At 37.5% G+C, this 25,735-nt stretch overlaps 1 protein-coding gene and 1 non-coding gene across 3 annotated transcripts; both read right to left on the bottom strand.

Moving 5' to 3' along the window:
• Positions 1–328: 328 nt before the first annotated feature.
• Positions 329–25,727, bottom strand: LOC105860120 (mitochondrial import inner membrane translocase subunit Tim23). Of its 2 annotated transcripts, XM_012744605.2 has the most exons (7): positions 25,488–25,722; positions 22,853–22,911; positions 17,378–17,471; positions 17,083–17,167; positions 14,510–14,568; positions 11,049–11,159; positions 329–853 (listed from the first exon to the last, which is right to left on the bottom strand). In XM_012744605.2, exons 1-7 carry the CDS (start codon positions 25,591–25,593, stop codon positions 738–740), a joined length of 630 nt encoding a protein of 209 aa, XP_012600059.1. In that variant the 5' UTR covers positions 25,594–25,722; the 3' UTR covers positions 329–737. The 2 variants fall into 2 exon arrangements, with proteins under 2 accessions (XP_012600059.1, XP_075866417.1); XM_076010302.1 differs by lacking the exon at positions 11,049–11,159 and having other exon boundaries at positions 25,488–25,727.
• On the bottom strand, positions 15,507–15,710 carry LOC142875800 (small nucleolar RNA SNORA74). Its single transcript, XR_012923085.1, has one exon. It is a non-coding gene; the product is annotated as a small nucleolar RNA SNORA74 (small nucleolar RNA).
• Positions 25,728–25,735: the final 8 nt, after the last annotated feature.

Consider the following 25,735-nt stretch of genomic DNA (forward strand, 5'->3'; position numbering starts at 1 on the left):
TCCCCAAGGCTTCTTGAAAAACATCCAGCTCTAAATTATTCCCAGTAAGGAGTGACTTCATATGTACAGAATTAAGCATGATTGCTGGACAGATGGTTTTAGTACACTAATTGAGTAATGGTTAACCTGAAATACGTTGATGTTTAGTGTCAGCTCGACTGGAGAAAGATCTTGAATGCCACCAATAGCCCTTCATTTCAACCCAAATATGAAAACACATTGTGTTTTTGGCCTAGCTGGGACAGAAAAAAATTCCAAGAGTACTTTCACTTTATACCCAGGTAGATGCTTTTAAAGGGAGACATCATGCTTATTTTAGAGTTACAACTTTGGTTCTATTTTTATCCTTTATTCAGAATACAGTGCAACATTACAGTTTCTGGTCATTAAATGAACAGACTTGCTGATATAGTATTGACAACAAGCATGCCCTGAATTCTGGGAGTAAGTGGTTTTCCAGTTCAGGGGGGAGGAGAGAAAACAGGTAGGTGCAAGGTCTTCTCTGAAGGAGAACAGAACCACGTTACTCAGTGAGCCACCAAAGGGTTTTGGCTTCAACCCACTAATGGCTGGAAAGAGTGCCAGTCCTGGTCAACCATCCATGATCGTCATCACAGCAAATCAGAATTTCCAATTTTTCAAATTAATTGTAGGTAGAAGAGAATAACTCCAGACAGACTGATAAATTGATCTGGGTGACTACTGAAGTGTCCTCCATTCATAAGTTAGCAAAACCTTCAGAGTGACTGTTGGAGCAAGGAGCCTTTCATATGCTCCCAGTTGTTATATAGTGCATAGAGGCTGGTAAGTGTTAGCCCTGCCAGACCACCTCGTGCTACCCCTCGGAGACCACCTGGGAGAGAAGGGAAAAAAAAAAAAATTGAAATAGACTTATACTGCACAGCACCCTAGCATCAAAGGGTTTAATAAGTACTGTAAAATGGAGAGACACCATTTTAAAATAAATATTCCATCTCAAACAGGAGAATAAGTTTTAAAGGTAATACAAAGGAAACCAGGACTTAATCCATATACAATTTTATATTTTCATATTCACAATTTTTGTTTCACTTTCTAATTTGTTCCTAACAGCAATTTATTACTGAAGTTCCGACCTCAATCATTTCCTGATAGTCATATAATTTAGAAATTCACTAACACTGTCAATGGTTTTAAGGCTGTAATGTAAGCAGGTGACAGGTCCTTCAAATATTAACTTTGAAAGCTAGAGAAGCAATAGTGAGAAGACCGGCTATAACAAAACTCACAGCCAGGTGCTAATGACCCCTACCTGCCCCCACTCCTACACTGATGCATCAATCTTCCACAAGTGATGAGCAGTGAGGGACCTAGCATCATCACACTAGCTGAAAGAAATTCAGGAACTAGACATTGAACTATTTCTGCTTGACAACAAATGAACAATTTTTCATGTGGTAAAAGATCAGCAATAGGTATTTCATTTGAAATTCTGAAACAAAAATTTCAATTAGTTATTTAAAAATAGTCTCCTCCAAGTCTAAATAAGAGGAAGCTACAAATAAGTTTCTCACAATACAAAATGCCCCAAGTGCTTGTGGTTATAAAATGCCAAGTCTTATAAACATTATGAAGTGAAGAAAAAACAAGAAATTCCCCAGGAATGGGAGGTGCCCAAAGCTTTTAATACATGATGTTCTCTTGGAGCTCCACAAACAAGTAGGGACCATAACTTCAGGTAGCCAACACTGTACCTAAGGTGTATTTGTTCCACATCATGTGTCAGGGAGACAAAGGGGGAGAGGAGGAGTTGCCTTATTAGAGGTCCTTTAGCTCTGTGTTAGTCAAGTCCGTGAAATTCAGTGATGATGTTGAGTTAAAACACTTCAGGACTAACCATTTCTGCAATGAGTGTCCTACCAGATGGCTTCAGCTGATAGATTAAAGGACCACTGCCTCCAGGAATCTCTCCAGTCTGAACACTTCTGATAGCTGACCTGCTCAAATTTTTCTTAGGCTTTCATGAAGTGTCACAATTATCTCTCTTAAACAGACCCAAACAGAAACTGCAGACATCATCTATAAATAGCTGTCAAGTGTGTGGTAGAGGGACCAAAACATTAAAAAAAACCCCAAAAACCAAAAACAAAAAACCCAAAACCACTAATCAAAGTAAATGGGAGGTATGTCCTTAAAGTTCATATCATCTCTTTATGTCATCTTGCTGTATTTTAGGCAGTTGAATTTGCAACTGTATTCAATGTGGTTGAAAATTATAAAAATTGGAAAATGTAACTCAATGTATACTCAACTTGCTAATAACTTAAAACAATCTGCTCAGTAAAATTAGGATCAACCACTTTTTTGACTAGTAGGTCAATAAAAAGCTATAGGGCTGAAAGTAAACTATAATCAGACCAAATTCCTAAAGTCGAAAAAATAAACTATCAAGCACAGAATAAACCCTAAAAGGTATCTGCAACCACGTGGCAAAGGCTCAGTTATTAGACCTAAACTTTCAGTGTAATGAGGGTTCTTTCAAACAGGTAACCAAAATGTAGTAAGCTCCATTCTGAATCAACATAAAACAAAGAAATAGCCAAGGTGCTCTTACCACACTGTTCATTAGTTGAAAAATGACAAACGTTTAGGTAACTGAAAGCACAATTTTGCAGACACTATTTTCTACCAAATGGTCAACTTCAGCCTAACTCCTCTGGAACTCTACTCATTAACAGATTCGCAGGAGTGTGAAGTCTGCTCACTGCTTTAGAAAGAGCTGCAAATTACTGCTTCTAGTTGGCCCTTTGCTTTGTAAGTCTTAAGAACATGGTTTCTACTTGGCCCTTGTGGAAGGTTTTTCACACCACTTCTCAGCTATCAAATAAAAAGCTTTCTGGGGAATCCTCTTTGGCATAGACACTAGGTAACATAAAGACATTGGGATCTATGAGGCTTTAAAGCTTTCTGGGACATCAGTAACATATTAAGTGTTTCTTAAGAATAATTTACTTCCCAGAAAGCTTTCTATTTTCTAACCAAAATGCAACAAAAACTTAGTTCAAATCAATAGTTACTTCTTTAAAGGTCAGATAAAAAAGTTATCTCCAGCAAGAAGACGCCAAACATCAGTGTTTGATTTACTTACCACACATAGCTAATCCTAACTCAAGGGGAGCCTTTTATCACATACCAGCCATGTTTTAATTTTAACTGTTTCCATTAATTCCAGGGTTTCCCAACTGGTTGATATGATAAAAAGTTTAAGGGCCTGCTTTAGGCTTTCTGTAATTAAACAACTCTGATCAACTAAGCATAGGAAGTTGATCTAAGCAAAGCACCACATAAGACTTGTGTTTCAGTTTTACCTTCTATCTTTTTGATCTTTACACAACTCTTCCAGAGAGATAGGGCAAATATTACCTAAACACAGTAAAATGAGCCAAGAATATTTAAGTGGGATATAGAGCTGGTTAGTGGCAGAGCTAACACATTCAAATTACAATTACTTTAGAGCCAAGATTAGCAAACTTCCTTAAAAGGGCAAGACAGGAAATACTTTAAGCTTTGAAAATCAAAGGACATTATGTAGGCACTTATATAATGTTTAAAATGTATTAGCATTCAGGCAGTGAACAGATAAGGCAGCTGCCCAGCAGGAGTTGGTGACCCGTGGTTTAAAGGAACAGCCTTACCTACTTCTGAGATGGCTACTAAATACCATTTTGGGGGGACTGTTTAACTGTCAAAATTGTGGTACATGTAAAATTTGCTACCTTAAGCATTTTTAAGTGTACACTTCAGCAGCAATAAGTACGTTTGAACTGTTGTGCTATAATCACCAACATCCACCTTCAGAGGACTCTTTCATCTTGCAAAACTGAAACTCTGGACCCATTAAACAGTAACTCCTCATTCCTACCATCTCTGGCAACTACCATTGTATTTTATCTCTATGAATTTGACATGCATATATTTATTTATAGTTTTTATTATTTTTACATAAAGGGGGAGCTATGAGGAGGAGGAGTTCAATTCCAATCCCCCTTTTTTGAGACAAAGTCTCACTCTGTCACCCTGGGCAGAGGTGTGGTGTCATCATAGCTCACTGCAACCTCAAACTCCTGGGTTCAAGTGATCCTCCTGCCTCAGCCTCCCGAGTAGCTGGGACTATAGGTGTGCACCACAGCGCCCAGCTAATATTTCAATATTTAGTAGAGACAGGGTCTCACTCTTGATCAGGTTGGTCTCAAACTCCTGAGCTCAAGTGATCCTCCCCTTGGCCTCCCAGAGTGCTAGGATTACAGGCGTGAGCCACTGAACTTGACTTTCCTAAGTACCAAGTAGAATCATGCATTTGTCCTTGTTCATCCATATTGTAGCATGTGTCAGAATTCCCTTCCTTTAAAAGGCTGGATAATATTCTGTTGTTATGGATAGACCACACTTTTTATCTCTTCATCAGTGGGCACTTGGGGCAGGTGCAGTGGCTCATGTCTGTAATCCCAGTACTTTTGGGTGGCCAAGGTGGGAGGATAGCTGGAGCCCAGGAATTTGAGACCAACCAGGGTAATACATGGTGAGACCCCTGTCTCTACAAAAAGTGGGGAAAAAAAAATTAACCGGGTGGGTGTGTGTGTAGACCCAGCTATTCAAGAAGCTGATCCAGGAGAATGGCTTCAGTTGGAGGCCAAAGTGAGCTGTGACGATGCCACTGCACTCCAGCCTGGATGACAGACCTTGATTCAAAAAACAAAACAAAAGAAAAAAACACAAAACAAAGGACAGCTGGTTTGTTTCTACCTTCTGGCTATTGTCAATAATACTGTTATGAACATGAATGTACTAACCATTCAATTTTAAAGAATAATCAATGCCTTAAGAGTTGGATTGAAATGGCCAGGGTGAAGATCGAATATCAAATTCTGCTTTAAGAAAAGGAATTAACATTCACTGAATTATACTTTCAGCACTATTTAATGTGACTTGTTTCATTTAAAATGCATCACAACCCTATAAAGTGATAACCACCATATACAACTTTATAGATTAGCACAATATTTTAACTAAAAATTTTTAAGAGACAGGGTCTCAGTAATGTTGCCTACGCTGGTCTATAACTCCTGAGCTTCAAGTGATCCTCCTGCCTCAGCCTCCCCAGTAGCTAGGATTACATGTACACATCACCACACCTTGCTATGAGCACAGTACTAAGATGACCCTTTTCAAAAGGTTAAATAGCTAGTGAAATATTTCCAAATTTTCCATAACACTTCTGCTTTAAATGGCTTAATTAACTATATATATTCTACATTTATACCTCTGAAAGTTACCTTCATTTGTTGACTGCTTTATTATGCATTAGTCACCTGATTAGCTGAGTAATTCAGTTTTTTGGTAATCTACCCATCACAAATATCAGGTAGCACTTTTAGTCCACAGACATAAGAGGAAGTCTCAAAAGGATTATAAATCCAAGTTTTCCTCAGATATCTAAGGGTAGGAGGCTTTTTCTGTTGAAAATGGATTGCATTTCAAATTTTACTCTCATGAGCTTGTATTTCTTGCAACACACACGCACACGTACTCACAAAAACAGAGCTCCCAGTAGAGCGAGAGAGTAAACAGAAAATTTAACCTCGGCATAGAACACCCTTGTTAAAAACCTAAACAATTCTTTCACATTGGAAGTCTATAGGGTCCAATTTAAACTTTTAATTGGCAGCACAAGGGTGGCATTCCAGACAGCAAGTTTTGTTGTCCCCCACTGTTTAAAAAGATCTAATCAATATTCAAAAAACCAGAGACTTCACACAAAAATATGAGAGTCCAGTTTCTTTTGAATAAATGGAAGACATTAATTATGCATGTTGGCAAATGGCTGGAGCTGATTGGAGGTGTTTCTAGACCAAAGGTTGGGCATGGAAGCTCCAGCTGAGCCCTGCCACTCCCCATATTCTTTTTTCTTTTTGGAGGAGTGGGAAGGCGGCAGGGCCAGAGGAGGCCTGGCCCTTCTGCCCTCACTCTGGGCCCCACTCCCCATTTTCTTACACAAGGTAATCCTCTATGGTATTTCCTTAAGGGTAGCCCTGAATGTAAGAATGTACTGAACTAGCATCTAATTTAAGACACACCAAAGTATATTATAAGATAGAGAGGAAAAGGCTGAATATTTGATATTACGAAAAGAAATGGCAGTCTAAATTTCTATGTCAAGGACTTTCTTGCAGTAATAACATAACACAGCCTGCGACACCTTCAATGTAAATTATGGAAGAGAAAGCTCTTGGCTCAGAAGAGAAAAAGCAAAAACACTCATTAATTCTATAACAAGAGAAAAGTAGTTTCAATTTCCATTGCAATTGTGGAACAGAGGACGTAAGTAAGCTGCTGACCTAGAATTCCAACATCAGTTTATACTTGCTTGTTTAAAAGTTTAGCTCAACACACTGACATAACTCTACCAAAAGCAAATCAGTATCTTTTATTAAATTTCTGGTTTAAAATAAACCCAAGAAGACAGAGCACAGAAATGAATTTTGTGTGGCAGGAATACAAGTTGAACTCTAACCTCCAGATTCATGGATTTGGAAAAGACCTTAGGCACTCTTTTAGTTTACCACCAGCACAAACCATTAAAGAAAGAGGTTCACATTTAGGGAATGGCTAATTCCTGCCGACCTAAAATATTTCCAATTCCCAAAGTACTCTCCAAAAATAGAGATTAAAAAAAAAAAAAAAAAAAGGAAGAAGCATAGAATGAAAGCTTCAATATAGTAGATATGGAGATATTTTAACAGAAAGAAAGATCAGGCCAGGCGAGGTGGCTTATGCCTGTAATCCTAGCACTCTGGGAGGCCGAGGTGGATGGATTGCTCCAGGTCAGGAGTTCGAAACCAGCCTGAGCAAGAGCAAGACCCCCATTTCTACTATAAATAGAAAGAAATTAATTGGCCAACTAATATATATAGAAAAAATTAGCTGGGCATGGTGGCACATGCCTGTAGTCCCAGCTACTTGGGAGGCTGAGGCAGGAGGATTGCTTGAGTCCAGGAGTTTGAGGTTGCTGTGAGCTAAGCTGATGCCATGGCACTCACTCTAGCCTGGGCAACAAAGTGAGACTCTGTCTCAAAAAAAACAAAACAGAAAGATCATAAGAATACATAAGAAAATGGATAGTTGTCAGACCAATGAAAGGCCAATTTAAATGAATAACTCTGATAATATGATTTTGGTTCTGGTCTAACGATTCTTTAATAGATTATGAGAATCATCTTGTGGCACATGAGAATCCATTCAGTAATGACCAGTATTCTACCAGAACACGAACAGCTATAGTTTTATTATCATCAATAAGTTTAAGAATCTTAGATTGGCCTAGCCACATATTTTCAGGAAATAAAGCCTCAGAAACCAAAAGATATGGGCGATCCCTCCCTCCCCCAAACCCTGTGACATGTTAATCCTATGCCCTCTATAAGAAAGTCAGTTTACAAAAGCAAAGTAAATAAAAATCCAGTTCTTCAAACTGAATGCCAGGCCTTTGGGATTGTACTTCACATGCCAGAAAGAACATCTTGATGACTTATTTCTATTACTAGCATCCACATTTTCTAGTTAGTAAAAATTCATATAAAATACATAATAAGCAGGGATAACTCCCATGATACATAAAATGCTTCAACAAATCAGTTAAACCAATAACCCAATAAAAAAGGGAGTAAGGGTATGACAAAGCACTTTGGGGAAGAAATATAAACAACCATTAAACAATAGAAGTTTCTCAATCTCACAAGCAACCAGGGAAAGGCAAAGTAAAACACTAAGATAATATTTTTCAGCAACTGGCTTAAAAAGTGCAATGGTAGATGACACTTAACACTGGCAAACGTAAGCAAGTACCTGGAAGGGCAATCTGGCATCAGTTATTAACATTTTAGACATGTAGATTCTTTGCTCAAGTAATCTAACTTTCAGCAACTTATCCTACAACTAACTAAAAGGTATGTGCAAAACTGTACTACAGTGCTTAAGCCTCAAGGAGGAGATATCTGAACAAAGACAGACAGATGATGCAGCATGTGAGGTAGGTGTATGGAAGGAACGTTCTAGGAAATGGAAACAGCAAGAACAAAGGCCCTGAAGTTTAAAAGGCAGCGGGAAGAGGAGTAGAATCTGGAGTAATCAAAGTGGCCAGGGAACCTGGCCAGAGAGCTTCACAGGCCACTGTAAAGAAACTGGCTGCACTAGACTTTAATTGTTAACTTCTAAATATCAGCACTTTCATTTAATCATATGCCTGAAGGTGTTTATTGTAGCTTCCAAAAAGTTAAAACTTTTACACTCTTTTCTGAGTAGAGTCTATGGAGATGTTATTAATAACTAAACCCTCTAAAACTTTCCTAAGATCCTCAAAGAGATTTGGGACAATCCCTACCACCCTCAGAAAAGCAATCACCCCAACAACTAAATCACTGGCAAAAATAGTCCTCAAAGGACACAGTACTACAGGAAGTTAAAAAACAACTGAGATATTTCAGTGAGTTTAGTCTTGCCTGGAAGAGACTGAAAGTAAGGAATAGATTGGGCAGTGATGAGGAAGCCCAAGACAGCTAGCTGCGGTGCTATTCAAAGTCACATACATAACTTCAACAATGTAACAAAACAGAAAACAATAAAGTAGGCAACAGCCGCCTTCTAGTCTCATCATCACCTCATTTCGTCAGGTGAAGTTAACCACCTATCATCTGAGTTGAAGCCCTTATCATAAACCCTGAACGTCTGTAATATTTTTTTCTTGACCATTTTGACTCTAGGCTTCTACCTCTATCTTATTTACTTATCTTCTCCAAGGATGATTCTAAATACTCCCTGTCCAAAAACCTTTGCTGACAACATGCTGCCTTTCAACCTGATTTTAAACTTCTCATCCTAGCCTGCCCCACTCTAAGTCTAAACTCTCTCTAGACCTTCCCCCATACCTTCCTTATGCATATCACATCCCCAAACATTTGAAATTCAGTTGATCCTTAAGGCCCAGCTCAACTGCTATTACCCCTTTTCCCATTTCTAGAAATTTCCCTGATTTCTCTATCCTGGAGGCAATTTGGTAAGGTGAAAAAGGCAATGGGCTTTGGAGTCAGACTAGGCTTTGATTAGCACTAGGCCATGAAAGAGCTGTGTGAGCAAGTGAAAGTAACTTAATTCGTCTGAATTTCAATTTCTTTGGATATAAAGCAAAGGAGTACCAGTTTACTCCCTTCAGAGACTGGTAAATAAGATGACATATACAAAGTATGTGACTTCCTTTCTTCTATAAGCACATTCTATGTAATTCTTATAGGATGTAACAGCTTTTCTAGAAGGAAGTCAACAGACAATATCCAAGATGGGAAAATCATGATATAGCAAGATAATCATGTTATTTAGCAACATGCTGAGAAAGCAAAGAATTAAAGTAGCTGCCTTTGGGAACAAGGAATTACAGTGAGGATGGTAAGTACAGCAGACTGTTTCGCATCATTAAAATCTTTTAGGTTTTAAAAAGATAATAACCTTGACTTTCAAAATTATATAGATTATTTTGATGAAAATAAGTTAAGTGACCAAAGATGAATCAACTTAAGAAAAAATTAAATTAGGCATTATGTGGACATTTGCTTCTAAACTAATTAAAACTTATTACAAAAGAGAACTATCTGACCCTTGACAGCAACATGATGTTGATCTCCCAGTAGAGTACGATTCTCACAGTAATAACATGGTCTAAATTGACTTAAGGGGAAGTCATTCTGGGGCTTCGGCCTTGTGTGTGTCTTGTGATAGTTTAACATGCTGACTTCATAAGTCACATTATTGTTTAAAACAAAACCAGTAACTCTGAATATTCTATTGCTTAGTCTGTCCAAGATAAAACAACAAGAACAACAATGACAAAATGAATGAAAAGTACAGAAAAGAATCTCATCTTTTTGATGTTGAAAATCAACCACAAGGCTGGGCATGGTGGCTCATGCCTATAATACTAGCACACTGGGAGGCCACGGTGGGAAGACTGCTTGAGCTCAAGAGTTCGAGAACTCACGCCTGTAATCCTAGCACTCTGGGAGGCCGAGGCAGGCGGATTGCTCAAGGTCAGGAGTTCAAAACCAGCCTGAGCAAGACCCCGTCTCTACCATAAAAATAGAAAGAAATTAATTGGCCAACTAATATACATAGAAACAATTAGCCGGGCATGGTGGCGCATGCCTGTGGTCCCAGCTACTCGGGAGGCTGAGGCAGGAGGATCACTTGAGCTCAGGAGTTTGAGGTTGCTGTGAGCTAGGCTGATGCCATGGCACTCACTCTAGCCTGGGCAACAAAGCAAGACTCTGTCTCAAAAAAAAAAAAAAGTCAACAACAAACCATATGATCCAACAATCCCATTTCAGGGATACATCCAAAAGAATTGAAAGCAGGATCATGAAGAGACATTTACATACCCATATTCATAGCATTATCATACACAATGGCCAGTAAGTAGAAGAAACCCAAGCATCCCTCGGCAGACACAACTGCAAAATGTGGTATACGTACATACAATGGAATAGTATTTAGTTTTAAAAAGGAAGGAAATTCTAACACACACTAAAACATGGATGAACCCTGAGGACATTATGCTAAGTAAAATAAGTCAGTCATGAAAGGACAAATACTGTTTGATTCCACTATATGAGACACCTAAACAAACCAAATTGAGAAAAAGTAAGTACAAGAATGCCAGGAGCTAGGGGGAAGGGGGGAAATAAGGAAATGTTTAATGGGCATACAGTATCAGTTTCACAAGATGAAAAAGTTCTGGAGATTGGGTGCACAACAATGTGAATATACTTAAACACTATTAAACTGTACACTTAAAAATGGTTAAGATGGTAGACTGTGTTATGGGTAAACAAAAACAAACCATAATAAGGACAAAGTTAAAACATGAGATAATACTACAAAAAAGTATAGTTTCCTTGAAAACCACAGATTACAAAAAGCATACATCAAATGTGTTAAGAGAAAGGTCTCAATTCAATAGTACTTACCTGTACATTTATACAACATGCCTGTCATGGTTCCGGCTGCTACTGTGTTGAGGTCATCTTCTGCACCTCGTGTTTTCTCAATGATAACACCAAATGCACTATAGAGCAATGCTAAAGGGGACATGGATGTACTCAGTGACAAAAAAGTGAATATAATATATTGGCTTTCATCCATAGTTCTTGGCTTGTAACTCCCACAGCCCTTACTATTTCTAAAGTGACTAAAACATAAGCACATCACTTGTTAAAGTATTTGTTCCTTCGTCCTTTGTTTCTGAAGCAGCTTCGGAACAGCTTTAGAGCAATAAAGGTGAAAGCCTTGTTATAATGTTGGGTTGCTTTAGGCCTCAGGAAACAGAATCTTTCTCTGAATTCCTTCTTCCCTAATTTCACCCAATCCTTTTTCTCCCCAAGGCAAGCCATAGAAACTAAAAATATAATTTCCCCCCACCTTTCTGTCTTGGAGCTGCCCATAAAGAAATTCTTTGACCTACATTGTCTGACTGTAGGTCATAAGACCCCCATTTCAGGAGGGGTCTTGCCCCATACCCAGAAGGAATGAACATTACACAGAAAGGCCGAGAATCTGAACAGACAATCCTTGCTGGATTTCCCCAATCTACTAGTATTAGATCACTCCCTTTTTGTCCAATCACATTTCTACATGGTTGGCCATGCTTCAGTCATGCCTACCCAATGAATTCTCCAACAGAGGCCCAAGAGGATGGAGTATAGGGAGCTTCTGGACAGCTGAACTCATGGAGGCTTTGCAGGAAGGTAAATGAGAACTCATCCATGTACTGGAAGGGTGGCATACTTCCACTCCAAGGGAATGAAAGCTACTGTGCTCAGGGACCCTTAAAGACCTCACCCTATGCAGCCCTTCATCTGGCTGGTTTATTTGTATCCTTTAAAATATCCTTTTTAATAATTGGCAAACTTAAGTATGTGTTTCTCTGAGTTCTGTGAGCCCATCTAGTATATCAATCAAACCCAGGGAAGGGGTTGGGAACCCCAATTTATAGCTGATTAGTCAGAAGCACAAGCAAAATAACCTGGGGTTTGCAATCAGCATCGGAAGTGGGGCTCAGTCTTGTGGAACTGAGTCCTTAACCGGTGTGGCCCGATGCTATCTCCAAATAGTGTTGGAATTGAACTGAATTAGAAGAAACACAGCTGGTATACACTTACAAAATTGATTACTTGGTAAGTGGAGAAATAGCCCCACATATCTGGTCATAGAAGCCTTCTGTGTTGATTATTGTAGTGTGAGAGCAGAGGGGGAAAAAGTTTGTTTTTCCAACACACAAAGTCAGTATGGCAATATTTAGATAAATTTATCCAAAGATATATGGAGTGATCATTAGAACACTGTTTCTAATAAGCAAAATCTTGGCAACAAATAAAATGCCCATCCATCAAGAGCATTTTGTACCATCTGGATTGATCCAGAATGGAGTTTCCATAGAATGATACTATATAGTCTGTAAAGCAAAAATCACGAAGAGTTGTATTCACTAATATGTAAAGCAGGTACATGTATGCATGAGTATATGACTGACTGGCTATGGAAAGAATGTCTGGAAAGATTCAGAAGAAACATTAATAGCAGCTACTTCTGGAAAGTACCATAGGGAATTCCCATGAAGAATATTTTAAAATTTCATTTATATGTTACCCAGAATAGCTATACTTTGGATTAAACACACACATGTATTTCTATTATAAGAAAAAAATATAATTTTAAAAAATGTGAGATTTGATTCTCATAACATTAGGAACTGTAACACTAGTATCATTTAGTTTCAAAAGATCCTCCCTCAAACCACCCTTCTATACCTTTACAGATTCCTATCAGGAATGAGTATGTTAAAACTTTTTTCTTACCCTTTTTAAAATTATAGCTACACTTGACCACTCCCTGCAAACCACGCTCAGCCTTACAACTCCTCTGCTGTGGTATTTTATACTTCTATGAAAGCTCATCTTCCCGTTTAATTTATTTAACTGAAACTGACATGAGCAGAACATTGTGATTGATTATATTATAATGGTAAGACAAACAATGACCAGCCATTCCAGTTTGCCAAGGACTGAGGGATTTCCTGGATCATGGGACTTGTAGTGCCAAAACCCAGAAAGTCCTGGGCAGACAAAGACAGCTGATTAGTCTAGGTATATAAGCAATTAAAAAGGAACAGAGAGGCCGGGCGCAGTGGCTCACGCCTGTAATCCTAGCTCTTTGGGAGGCCGAGGCGGGCGGATTGCTCGAGGTCAGGAGTTCAAAACCAGCCTGAGCAAGAGCAAGACCCCGTCTCTATTATAAATAGAAAGAAATTAATTGGCCAACTGATATATATATATATGTAAAAAAATTAGCCGGGCATGGTGGCACATGCCTGTAGTCCCAGCTACTTGGGAGGCTGAGGCAGGAGGATCGCTTGAGCCCAGGAGTTTGAGGTTGCTGTGAGCTAGGCTGACGCCACGGCACTCACTCTAGCCTGGACAACAAAAGTGAGACTCGGTCTCAAAAAAAAAAAAAAAAAAAAAAAAAAAAAAAAAAGGAACAGAGGAGTGTGACTATGTAGGGTGGAAGGAATGCAGCCAGGAGCAACTTATTGAAGCAGCCATTTATTAGGATCCAAAATGTGAAACTGGCTTTGTGGTATGAAAATGTATTGCTTCCAAGTCCTATGATAAGGCTAGGATCTTACTGTGTCACAATAGAAGCCTCTTCTATGTTTTCAATGAGTTGTCTCTATTTTCCCTTATTTAATCTGCCACAATTTAAGATTTCCAGACTTTGAGTTCATAAATTATGAAAACTTTGGATGATAGGGCATAAGTGCCATAAGAGGGCTATTATAAGTCATCAGTAATCAAAAGAGCCAATCATTCATAAATGATATGATGTATAAAAGCATTTTGTTCTGACTAAGCACTACTAAATTACCCCTTTCCTAGAACTGCACAGGTTTTCATTATCTACAAAGGACCTACTGCAACTCTGGCAATTAGGTCCTTGAAATCTACTCAGGTAAACAGACTACTGAACAGCTATTATGAAAACACAGCAAGAGGGTTAGATAAATCTAACACGTCTCACTGCAGAACCTTGAACCTTGCCTAACATACAAAGCTCTTTGCTCTGGACCTAAATTATTTGAATTTCATTTAGTTAAAACATGATTTTATTTTGTGTCCTGCTTGGAAAGGAGAGTGTGAAGTGTTTAAAAGGTTGAAAACATTAAAAAATAGTATTAGTACGTCGATTATTTTATTACATAGTTCATGATCTTTCCCTAAGCAGTATCTATAATACATTAAGTCACCAGAATGAATGTAAACATAATAGTTTCATAACCTATGACCAGAATTTTGGTTGATCAAATTGTTCATGATACATTTGCACATTCATTTGTTGTGTTAACAATTAATTATCAAATGAGATCTCTACTTACCTAGAGAACCTAGAGTATTAGCCCAAAGTGCCCCTTGCCTAGTCACCATATTCAAAATCCTACCAGGGCAAAAAGAGAGAAAGAATTTATATTTAGGATCATTATTTAATTCTGGTAATCTTAAAAAAACAAAAATAACTCCCCCATAATAGTAGCTATTTAAAATGCCTAGACCCAAGCTCCAAAGTTTTAATTTTAAGATACATCTTGATACTTACTTGGATTTCAGTAAGGATGCCTTTCACAGTATATAAATGGCGGTTAGGTTAAAACTTTCGAGACTCTAGGCAACAACTGAGGAAAATTCTTATTATTACTGATGTTGTAAAATTATTAAATACTTATTAAATATATAAGGCTTTGAATGACAGCCTGGAATGTATTTTATAAAGAGGTTTACATACTGATCTATGTAAAGAAATGCCACTGTAACTATGACATGCTAACTTGATTTTCTTTTTGGGAGGGGAGTATATACTTAGAATATTAAAGATAGCTGGGCATGATGGCTACTTAGAGGCTAGGGAGGGGGAGCACTTGAGACCAGGAGTTTGAGACTAGCCTGGGCAAAACAAAAATTTTTTTGAGGACAGGGTCTCACTATGCTGCCTAGGCTGAAGTGCAATGGTGTGATGATAGCTCACTGTAGTCTCAAACTCTTGGGTTCAAGTGATCCTCCTGTCTTGGCCTCCCAAGTAGCTAGGTCTACAGGCATGTGCCACCATACCCAGGTAGTTTTTAAATTTTTTGTAGAGATGGGGGTCTTACTATGTTGCCCAGGCATGTCTCAAATTCCTAGCCTCAAGTCATCCCCTCACCTTGACCTCCCAAAGCGATGGGATTACAGGAGTGAGTCTTGTGGACCGAGAGGTCCAAAAAAAAGGCCCCCCCCCAAAAAAAAACCCAAACAATTAAAAAGAATCAAAGTAAAGAATATGAAAGTACAGAATATAAAGTAGAATTACAGAGGACTCAGCCATTTAATTAGAACACATCTTGTGTCTGCTCCCAGCCTAGAACTAAGCAGTCAAAGTGAATGCTTAGCACACTCTCAAGGAAGCACAGTTCTGCCTTGCACCAGTGCCAGATGCCACCAGAACAGTGACGGAGACAACTGGATGAAGAAGACAAGACATTTCTCTCCCAGCAGTGTAACACCATCACAGGAATGGTTCTGTCCGGACAGCTGACTACTGCTGGAAATTATGGAAGTACAGTAACAAAGACTAAAAGAATTCATTCAATTTAATTAATTAAAGAACTCATTTAATTAATGCTTTATAAACAAAAATTTGTATCAACCCTAAAAGGTTGTTTTAAAAAAGCAGTAATGTTTACAAAGAGAAGTATATTGTTTTAAATTATGTTATGTATTCACTAATGTATTTTAAGTTTGTCACTTTTTTTCATTTATAACAAGCTTTTAATAACATTTTTATTTTGAGAAAGAAAGCAGGCTACCTTTTCTAAGAGACTTTCTACTTCCAAATTCATATTTAATATGATGATGGGGATTTGTCTCAAAAAGATGGGAGAGGAGGAGAAGATGGGACACAACTGGCCATGGCTGACAATTGTTGAGGATGGATTAAGGTTCACAGATATTCATCACACTATGTATTTTGTCTATTGGTGTATAATTCAAAATTCTTCATGACACAAAAATTAAAAAAGAAATAATTGAAGCAAGGAACAAATAATAAAAACATTGAAGGATCTTGGCTGGTAAAGCAAGAACAATCCACATAGTAACAGGAATATAGAAAACTTGACAAGCCTTCAAGTTTCCTAAGGTCTAATTCTAGCACAGTTGCTGCCATCTGCTGGCTGGACTCCACGTAAGCAAGGTGGAGGTTAAAGGATCCTAAACAAAATTTAGAGCCATGGAGGAACACACACTCTTGATTCCAGTTACATGAAGCATAAAAATGTGCAAAAATGAACAACATATTGTTGAGAAAATATCAATGGGGACTGGCTATGTTTATTTCTTATGTAAGGTGAAGATATCAATTATATACACCTTCCAACTCTTTTAATTGTATTTTTCCCTTCTATGCAAACTTCAAGATCTTGAGACAAGACTGTCTTATCCTCTTGTAACTACCTTTAAGTTATAGGAATTTTATTTAAAATTTCTTTGGCTCTCCATTTCAGAAATAGAGAGTGAAATCAGTAAGAAGTTCAAGTTAAATGACAGCAGATCTAGCTGTCACCCTTACATGCTTCCTGTATCTCGATTACCATGTCCTATGGTTCTGTGTGCCCCTAAACAATCCAAAATTCATTATTAGTAATTTGGCAATTTGGAAAGCATGTCATATAGGCTTGAAGAACGGAACAGGTATACCTGAGAAGTTAGGTTACGGTAGCACTAGCTAAGTGAAGGACACTGATTCAAAAAATCACTTCATTTAAAAGGGATCGATTTAGTAATCTGATTCCTTGGTTCCTTTTTTAGTAAGATTAAAAACAGAAAAAAAAGACATAATCTCATGGTTATACTCATCAAACCAACAAAGCAGAGGTTAGTATTTAAACATCATTAAATCAGATGATTGTATGAGACTTACTGTACATTTCTTGGTTTGGACCAGGCCATGTTCTGGGTTTCCTTCAATCCTAGCCGAAGACCATTCACTGCCCCAAATGCAGCCCCTGGTAAATCATTAACAGTTGATCCAAATAATACAGCTTTGTGATAAAACAAAGAAACAAAACTGCTCATCTGATTCTTTTTAATGTCTAATAGAAAAAGATGAATAATGTAAATAATGTTTTTTAAAAAATCCTGAACACAATATTGGAATTGCTTTCGAGAGCAACTACTTGGACTGAGACACTTAAGAAAAAATTTATTACACCTACCTGTCATGCAACATCCTCCTATGGTAAAGAAGGCCAGTTCAAACCTGCCCCGGGTTTTATTAGCTCCAGTCGGTAAAATAAACTCATCTGTATCCTGAAGGGATAATAACAAAAACCAAGCTGAGTGCTTGTATTTACATTTTTTAAGTAGTTTTTTTTACAGAAAGTAAAACCTTAAATTAATTCAAACTCAACTATACTTATTCAAACAAAAATAAACCTTTCTGCAATAATAGCAGCACCTAAATCAAAGTGAAATGAAATATAAAACACAGATTTAGTTCTGAGAGGGATTCTCATTCAGAACTTTGTTTTCTTCATAAAGTAAATCTGACAGGCTGTATGTAATGTGTAAATCTGAAGCAACAGTGCAAGAGAGTTTAGAAAAGACAGCTCTAAAGAGGCACACTGAAAGCTGTGAGAAGTAACAGCTGACAGGCTATCAATCAGGAAAGAAATTTTCATTCTGTACCAACTATTGAGCATCATTTTACTATAATAAAACCAAATGATCATGAAAAATGAGCAAAACCAATTTAAGCACAACAGTTTGGATCAGTTATGCAAGAGCAAATTATCCTCTTAATAATTCTTAACTGTTTGAGGGGCATATATTCCTTTGATAATCTTTGAAAGCCAGATAAACCCTCTTTCTAGTAAACGCATACACAAAATTTGGGATGAACCAACCCCTAGAACGTCACTCAAAAATCTTAGGTTGAGAAATGGTATTCTAAGAGCAAAATATGATCAATTTTAACAGTCAATACACCTTTATGAAAAACAAATTCATTTTTGCCAAGCTTTCCATGCAAAAATGGTTAATGCAAGCCTGTGATGGATAGTATACACCCGTGGCAAAAAAACAAAAAACCCACAAAAAACCATACAGCATGCCACAGTTAACACAGTAGAGGCCATTAACAAGTAACACTTCTCCCACATCCCCGTGCCAAATACTGAATGTCAGCAAATGATTCCTCATCAGGGAAACTGTAGCTCTGCATTGGTTTTTGATTTATAGCTTGTGTACATACACATTCTCACCAAAAATTGCATAAGTAAACAAGAACATCTACTCTCATCACACAAAAATAGTCTGTTGGGCAATTACAAGCAAACTCTGAATAGATCCCATGTCATGTACACTGTATACAGTTTTGTAAATGTTGGGTGCTTCTTGACTTTTAAATTAATGACTTAGTTTTAAATTGTGCTTCTTGTTTGAGGTTTTTTAGAAATGCTATATCTGATCAGATAAGGCACTTAATTATCCTTCAATCCAGAAATGGATCACCAAGAATAGGAAAATAAAAGGAAAATGGCTGTGATGAACACTATCAAGCTAGTACATGTCAGCACCAACTCACTCTTCAACTAGTGTCAACCATTATAAAAACACTACAAGGGTTTCAAGCAAATGCATATCAATTCACATACAAATAAGGTCAATATCAAAGTATGTTAATACACTGAATATAAGGAAGATATGTTGAAAAGTTCTCCTTACACTTGTACTGCTAACACTCTAGGACATGAGTGTCACTAAAATACCCTATGTACCAGGGTTTGCTAACACAGAAGAGACATGAATCCAAGAATGAGCATCAAAGTACCCGCTGAAACAGAAGGCTAAGATTATATGAAATTTTTACATAATTTCAAGAGGATGACACTATGGACATTAGAAATATTTAAACTCTCCTTGTTTTTATACCAGATGTTCATTTGGGCTAACAAGAGGAAGATTTATTACTTAATGTAATTTTCTAAAACATTTCAGTAAGGATGTAAGGGCAGTGACAGTACAAAAGTACTATCAAGAGAAACTACATAGAGTGCCTCGGATAATAGTTGTTGCCAAAAACCACCATTATGGTGAGTTTACAGGTACTATTTAAAATGCCTAACCTTCAAAAGTATGGAAAAATGTTTCACAAAACGTAATTTTTATTAAGGTATCATCTTTAAATTTAGGGTTTTCATGATTATTTGTAATAACAGACACAATGAAATGTACATAACACTTTTTCAATTCTGAAGTCCCTCTAGTATTCCAAGAGAAGATGCCAGTATAAATGTTTACCATGAAGCAAGAAGTCACGATTTGTTTTCTTTGCCTACAGAATCTTATGTCTAACCTTAATAAGCCTTAAGCAGCAATGTTGGGTCACAATGGTATTGTATTTATAACTAGAGCTAGAGTAAAACCTTTCAAGTTTGGATTCAACATTTAAGCAAAATACATGTTATTAGTTTTGAAATTCTGAGTAAACAATTCACAGAAGGGCACTTTTAAAATAAAAATCAATAAACACCCAGTGTTAAAAGATAACATTTAAACAACATTTCCTACAAAAGCAATAAAAGCTTGAAACTGGTGAGGTCCTAATCATCAACTAGCTTCAATCTGAACACATTTCCCAAACAAGAAATGAGCAGCTGTCAGATGCTGTTAGTTATTCAGCTTTGAAACAAAAAGATCTAGCCATTACTCCGAAAAAATATATTTAACAGAGTTACTAACACATAACTTATATGACATATAATTCACATATTAAAAATGTATAATTCAATGGATTTTAGTATATTCAGTTGTGCAACTGAGACCACAATGAATTTCAAAGCATTTTCATCACCCCAGAAAGAACCTCTAACCCATTAGCAGTCATTGCCCATTTACCCTCAACTCTACGTAGTACTAATCTACTTTCCAAGTCTATGTATTTGCCTATTCTGGACATTACATAAAAGTGGAATTATACAATATATGGTCTGGCTTCTTTAATTTGGCAAGTTTTCCAGCTTCACTCATGTCACAGCATGTATCAATAATTCATTCTTTTTATTGCCAAATAATATTCCATTATATGGGTAAGCCATATTCTGTGTATCCATTTGTCAGCTGATGAACATTTGGTTTGTTTTCACTTTTTAGCTATTATGAATAATGAATGCTACTACAAACGTTCATTCACAACTTAAGTGTGAACATTTTCAATTTTCTTGGGTATACCTAAGAGTAGAATTGCCAGGTCATAAGGTAACCCTATTTTTAACATTTTGAGAAACTGCTAGTTTCCCAAACAGCTGTATCATTTTACATTCTCACCAGCCATGTATAAAGGCTGAAATTCTCTACATCCTCACCAATACTTGTTATTGCCTGCCTTTTTGATTATAGTCATTCTGCCAAGTGTGAACTGGTATATTATTGTGTTTTTGTGATTTACATTTCTCTAATTAATGACATTTAACACCTTTCATGTGATTATTGGACATCTGTGTATCTTCATGGAGATACCTATTCAAATAGATATTTCCATTTTCATGGAGATCTCATTCAAACCCTTTGTCCATTTTATAATTGGGTTGTCTTTTTATTAATGTTTTAAGAGTTTTTAAAACATTAAAGATACAAGTCCTTTACGAGATACACAATTTCCAAATATTTTCTACTAGTCTATGGGTTGTCTTTTTCCTTTCTTGATAGTATTGTCTGAAGCACAAAATTTTAAAATTTTGATTCAATTCATCAACTTTTCCTTGATCACTTATTTTTGGTGTCACATTTAAGAATCATTGTCTAACCCAAGGTCACAACTATTTGCACATATGATTTCTTCTAAGAGTTTTATAGCCTTAGCTCTTACATTTAAGACTTTAATGCATTCTGAGTTGATGTTTGTATATGGTGTAAGGTCAGAGTCCAACTTCATTCTTTGGTGTATGAATTCTAGTTGTCCCAGCATCATTTGTTGAAAAGACTATTTTTTCCCCACCTAACTATCGAGGCACCCTTGCTGGAAACAAATGCACTGTAAATAACATGAGGGTTTATTTCTGGATTTTGAATTTGTTTTCATTCATAGATTTATTCTCATGTTAATATCACAATGTCTTAATTATTATAGCTTTGTAGTAAGTTTTAAAATTGGGAAGTATAAGTCCTCCAATTTGTTCTTTTTCAAGATTGTTGGCTATTCTGTCCTTTGAATTTCCATATGAATTTTAGGATCAGCTTGTCAATTTCTGCAAAAAGGTCAGCTGAGATTTTGATAGGCACTGCAATGAATCTGTTGGTTAATTTGGGGAGTATTGTAATTCTAACAATTAAATTTTCCAAGATCATGGAATGTCTTTCCATTTTTTAAAGACCGTCATAGGTCTTTAATTTGAAGTTTTCAGAATGTTAAGTTTTGCACTATAGTTCAATTTATTCCTAAGTATTTTATTCTTTTTGACATCATTAGTAAAGGAATTTTCTTTTTTTGGAGACAGAGCCTCGCTCTCTCACCCTGTGTAAAACGCAGTGGCTTCACTGTAACCTTAAACTCCTGGGCTCAAGTGATCCTCCTGCCTCAGCCTCCTGAGTAGCTGGGACTACAGGCATGGGCCACAACATCCAGCTACTTTTTCTATTTTTAGGAGAGACTGGGTATTGCCCTTGCTTAGGCTGGTCTCTGCCTCCTGAGCTCAAGTGATCATCCCGCCTCAGCCTTCCAGAGTGCTTGGATTACAGGCATGAGTCACCGTGAGGGCCAGGTATTGTTTTTGCAATTCATTTTTGGAGTGTTCATTGCTACTGTATAGGAATGTAATTGATTTATGTATATTGATCTTGTATTTTGTGATTTTACTAAATGTATTTATTAGTTCTAATAGTTTTTGGTGGTTTCCTTACAATTTTCTACAGATAAGATCATTTGCAAATGGATAGTTTAACTTCTTCCTTTATAATCTAGATGCCAGTTCATTCTCTTGCCTAGCTGCCCTGGCTAGACAATGTAGAAAAGAAGTGAAGAGAGTTGACATGCTTGTTTTGTTCCTGATCTAGGGAAAAATATTCAGTCTTTCACCATTAAGTATAAAGTTAGCTTTGGATATTCTGTAGATGTCATTTATCAGGCTGAAGAAGTCCATTTATTTTTATTTCTAGTTCCTTCTATTTACTTTGAGTGTTTTTTTAAATCATAAAAGGGGTGGTGGATATTTTAAAATGCTTTTTGTGAAGCTACTGAGATAACCATGTGGTTCTTGTCCTGTATTTGTTCCTCCAATGCTTTATTATACATTGGTATGGCATAGTACATTAATTTTCACATGTTAAATCAACTTTGCTTTCCTGAGATATTCAAGATATCTTGGATTCAAAGAGATTTTACTCTTTGAAGCTTTTGAGGTTCTAGTCCAGTACCCTGACATTGCAAACAACTTTAAAAACAAACTTTGTTAACTACCTACCCCAGTATTTTCATTTTATTAATTCTCTGTTAGTTTTAAAAAATAAACCTTTGAAAGGAGTTAACTGAGAGAGATGTAAGCCAAATCCCTAGAGTTTGTGAGGAAAAAAGGGTGAATGGAGATCAGGGACTTAGAGCCTCCAGAAGTATGTCATAGTTCATCAGCATAAGTACTTGGCTTTTTAAAAAAATGGTAAGATAAAGAACCAAACTAGTAAAATCTTAATCTTACCTGTACGAGATATCGTGGATCCACATTTAAATAAGGAGACAGAGGGTTCATACCAGTTACTAGAGAGAAAACAAAATGTCATATTACAAAATTCTCCAAGTTATTTCATTTAGAGTTAATTTACCTTGTCATTATTACATGAGTTTTGCTATTTTTACAGGCTCACTGAACGTGAAAATTTTTCCTGTTTTATCTTCCATATCAGTCAGTTTGGGGGCTGACTCATCCTGGGGTCCTCAATCCCATATCAGGTCTTGCACTGGTGGCTCAGGCTCTAACATCAATTAGATACTGGCAATCACACAGATCAAATGATCAAACTAGCAGGAAGCATAGCCCAGGCCAATCATAAAGCTAATTTCTTTACTACAAGAATGCTTGATAACCCTGAAAATTGCAAAATAAGATTTGTAAGAGATGAATCAATTCCACGGGAAACACATGGTTTGGTTTCTGTGTATGCGTTATATATACATATTTCAAGACAGTTCCTTCAGATGTTAGTGCTAACAGTTGATTTAGCATGAAGAGTTGAGAATTCTTGGGTCATTACCACAGGGATGGGTAGTGCAAAAGAAAATGCGAACTTTCAGAGGGCCAGAGCTGAATTCCACTATCTTTGAAAACCAAAGAATCTGTCAAGGAAATCAACTTTCCCAAATTTTAATCTTTGGATCCTTCTGTTTCTCAGTTGATTGTTTACAAATCTATGCATTACCCATGACTCTCATCTTTTCATCACTTGAAAGCTCTGTTAGTTCCATTTCCAGTATTTATTCTGAATTGTGTTATTTACTGGCATCTCTCTTGCTACTATGCTAGTCCAACCATCAAATATCACAGCAATAGGGTGAGGTGGTGCATGCCTGTAATCCCAGTGCTTTGGGAGGCTGAGGTGGGAGGATCATTTGAGGTTAGGAGTTTGAGACCAGCCTAGGCAACACAGCAAGACACCCATATCTACAAAAATAGAAAAATTAGCCTGTCTCAAAATAAATAAATAAAAAAATCTCATGGCAACAAACTCTTATCTAACACCCCTTCAATTCACTTTCTACATACCAACTAGAGTGATTTTTTTTTAAGAGACCACGTCTTGCTTTGTTGCCCAGGCTGGCCTCCAATTCCTGGTCTCAGGCAATCCTCCTGCCTCACTCAGTCTCCTGAGCTGATGGGATTACAAGTACATGCCACCATGCCTAGCTTTTTCTTTTTTCCGAAAAGCAAATCAGTCCTAATGGCTTCCCTCTAAACTTGTAATCAAATATAAACTCCTTGCCATGGTTTATAAAATCATACATTAGCTGCCATTCCTTGCCTCTCTGATCTCATCATCTTCTATCACTCCAACTCCCTTATAACTCTGTAGACACATCAGCCTAACAGCTGTTCCTCAAACATGCCAAGGTTGTTTCAGGGCATTTGCACTAGCCATTTTCCTGGACACTTGCCTCCCAAGCATTTATATCATATTCAGGTCACAGCTCAAATATCAACTCCCCTGAGTTGTTTTTCCTGACCCACTCTAAAATGGCTTCCTGCTCCTATCATCACCCCACGATTCTGTTTTAATTTTCTTTATAGCATTTATCACTAACTGTGACGTTTTTATGTTAATGGGCTCACCTCAGTATTAAATAAGCTCCATGGAAACAAGAAATAACTTTTTTTTAAACCACTGCAGTCTTGCATCTAGAAAGTAGTGACACATTGTAGGGGCTCAATGAATGGTGTTCATCCTCTGGTCTCTCAACTTAACCATCAAATCTTAATCAAATTAACATAACAATACTTTGTCACATTAAGGTAGTAAGTACCCTCTGTGCTCACAAACTCAAGAGATTCTAAGACTAATATAAAACTGTGTTCTAGACTCAGTTTTGACACAGGTGACAGTAGGGACATGAAAGGACTTTTTGTTGTTGTTGTTGTTGAGTGTAAAAGACCTAGAGAAATATTACAAGGATTCCCAAGATAGAAAATACTTTTGTAGATGCCTTAACCACCATCAGCTGCCTATTATCTTTAGGTCCAAGTTCTATTTATCCAGTTGAATATCATCCACAGTTACAAAGGCCCAAAGACCTGGAATACATATGGACTGCGGAGATCTAAGGCAGGGTATACCTGCCTCTGCATCCTTGATCTTGTGCATATTTCCTTTCCTATAATTCTTACCTACCTGGCTTCTTTCTTCATGTCTATAAATCACCTTTAAAGTCAGGGTTACTTCCCAGCTTCTCCAGATGGCTTCCCGGCTTGTCCCAACTCATATATATATACATACATACACACACACACACACACACACACACACACACACACACATATTTCTCACCTAGGTACACTACTAGAGAGTTTTGCCCGGACGGCTGCTTTGGGATTTAGAATGTCACTTTGAGCTAAAAAGTTAACCACAAGCTTGCTATTTGGAATACATTTACTTCCAGACTCTGAACCCAAGAGTCAAGTACGGCCCAACACACACGAACGTGTGGGATGAAAAAAAAGGCACGAGACTTAGAACGCCAGCAAAATAAAAAACAAACAAAAACAAAAAACCAGGGGACACCTCCTGTTCGGTGTAGACGCAGGAACCATTCAGAAATGTTAGTAAGCTAGGCCCGATACTTACGTGGGACGCCAGCCAAATCCGCGTGCGAGTAACCGGCTCCGCTGGCTCCGAAAAAGCCGGCCAGCCCCCCTGTAGTTTTGTTGCCGCTGCCCCCGCCGCCTTCCATGGTGTCTCAGCAAACTGCCTGTCTCTTCCCGCCGCTGCCTCAGGCCGGGGTTGGGCAGTTGCTCTTCAGTAACAGCGGGACACCCCCTGTTACCGCCACCTCCTTCACACGCTGACCTTCCGGGCGCCGGTACCCGCTAAGC

Source organism: Microcebus murinus, chromosome 14 (genome assembly GCF_040939455.1).
Source record: "Microcebus murinus isolate Inina chromosome 14, M.murinus_Inina_mat1.0, whole genome shotgun sequence".
NCBI lineage: Eukaryota > Metazoa > Chordata > Mammalia > Primates > Cheirogaleidae > Microcebus > Microcebus murinus.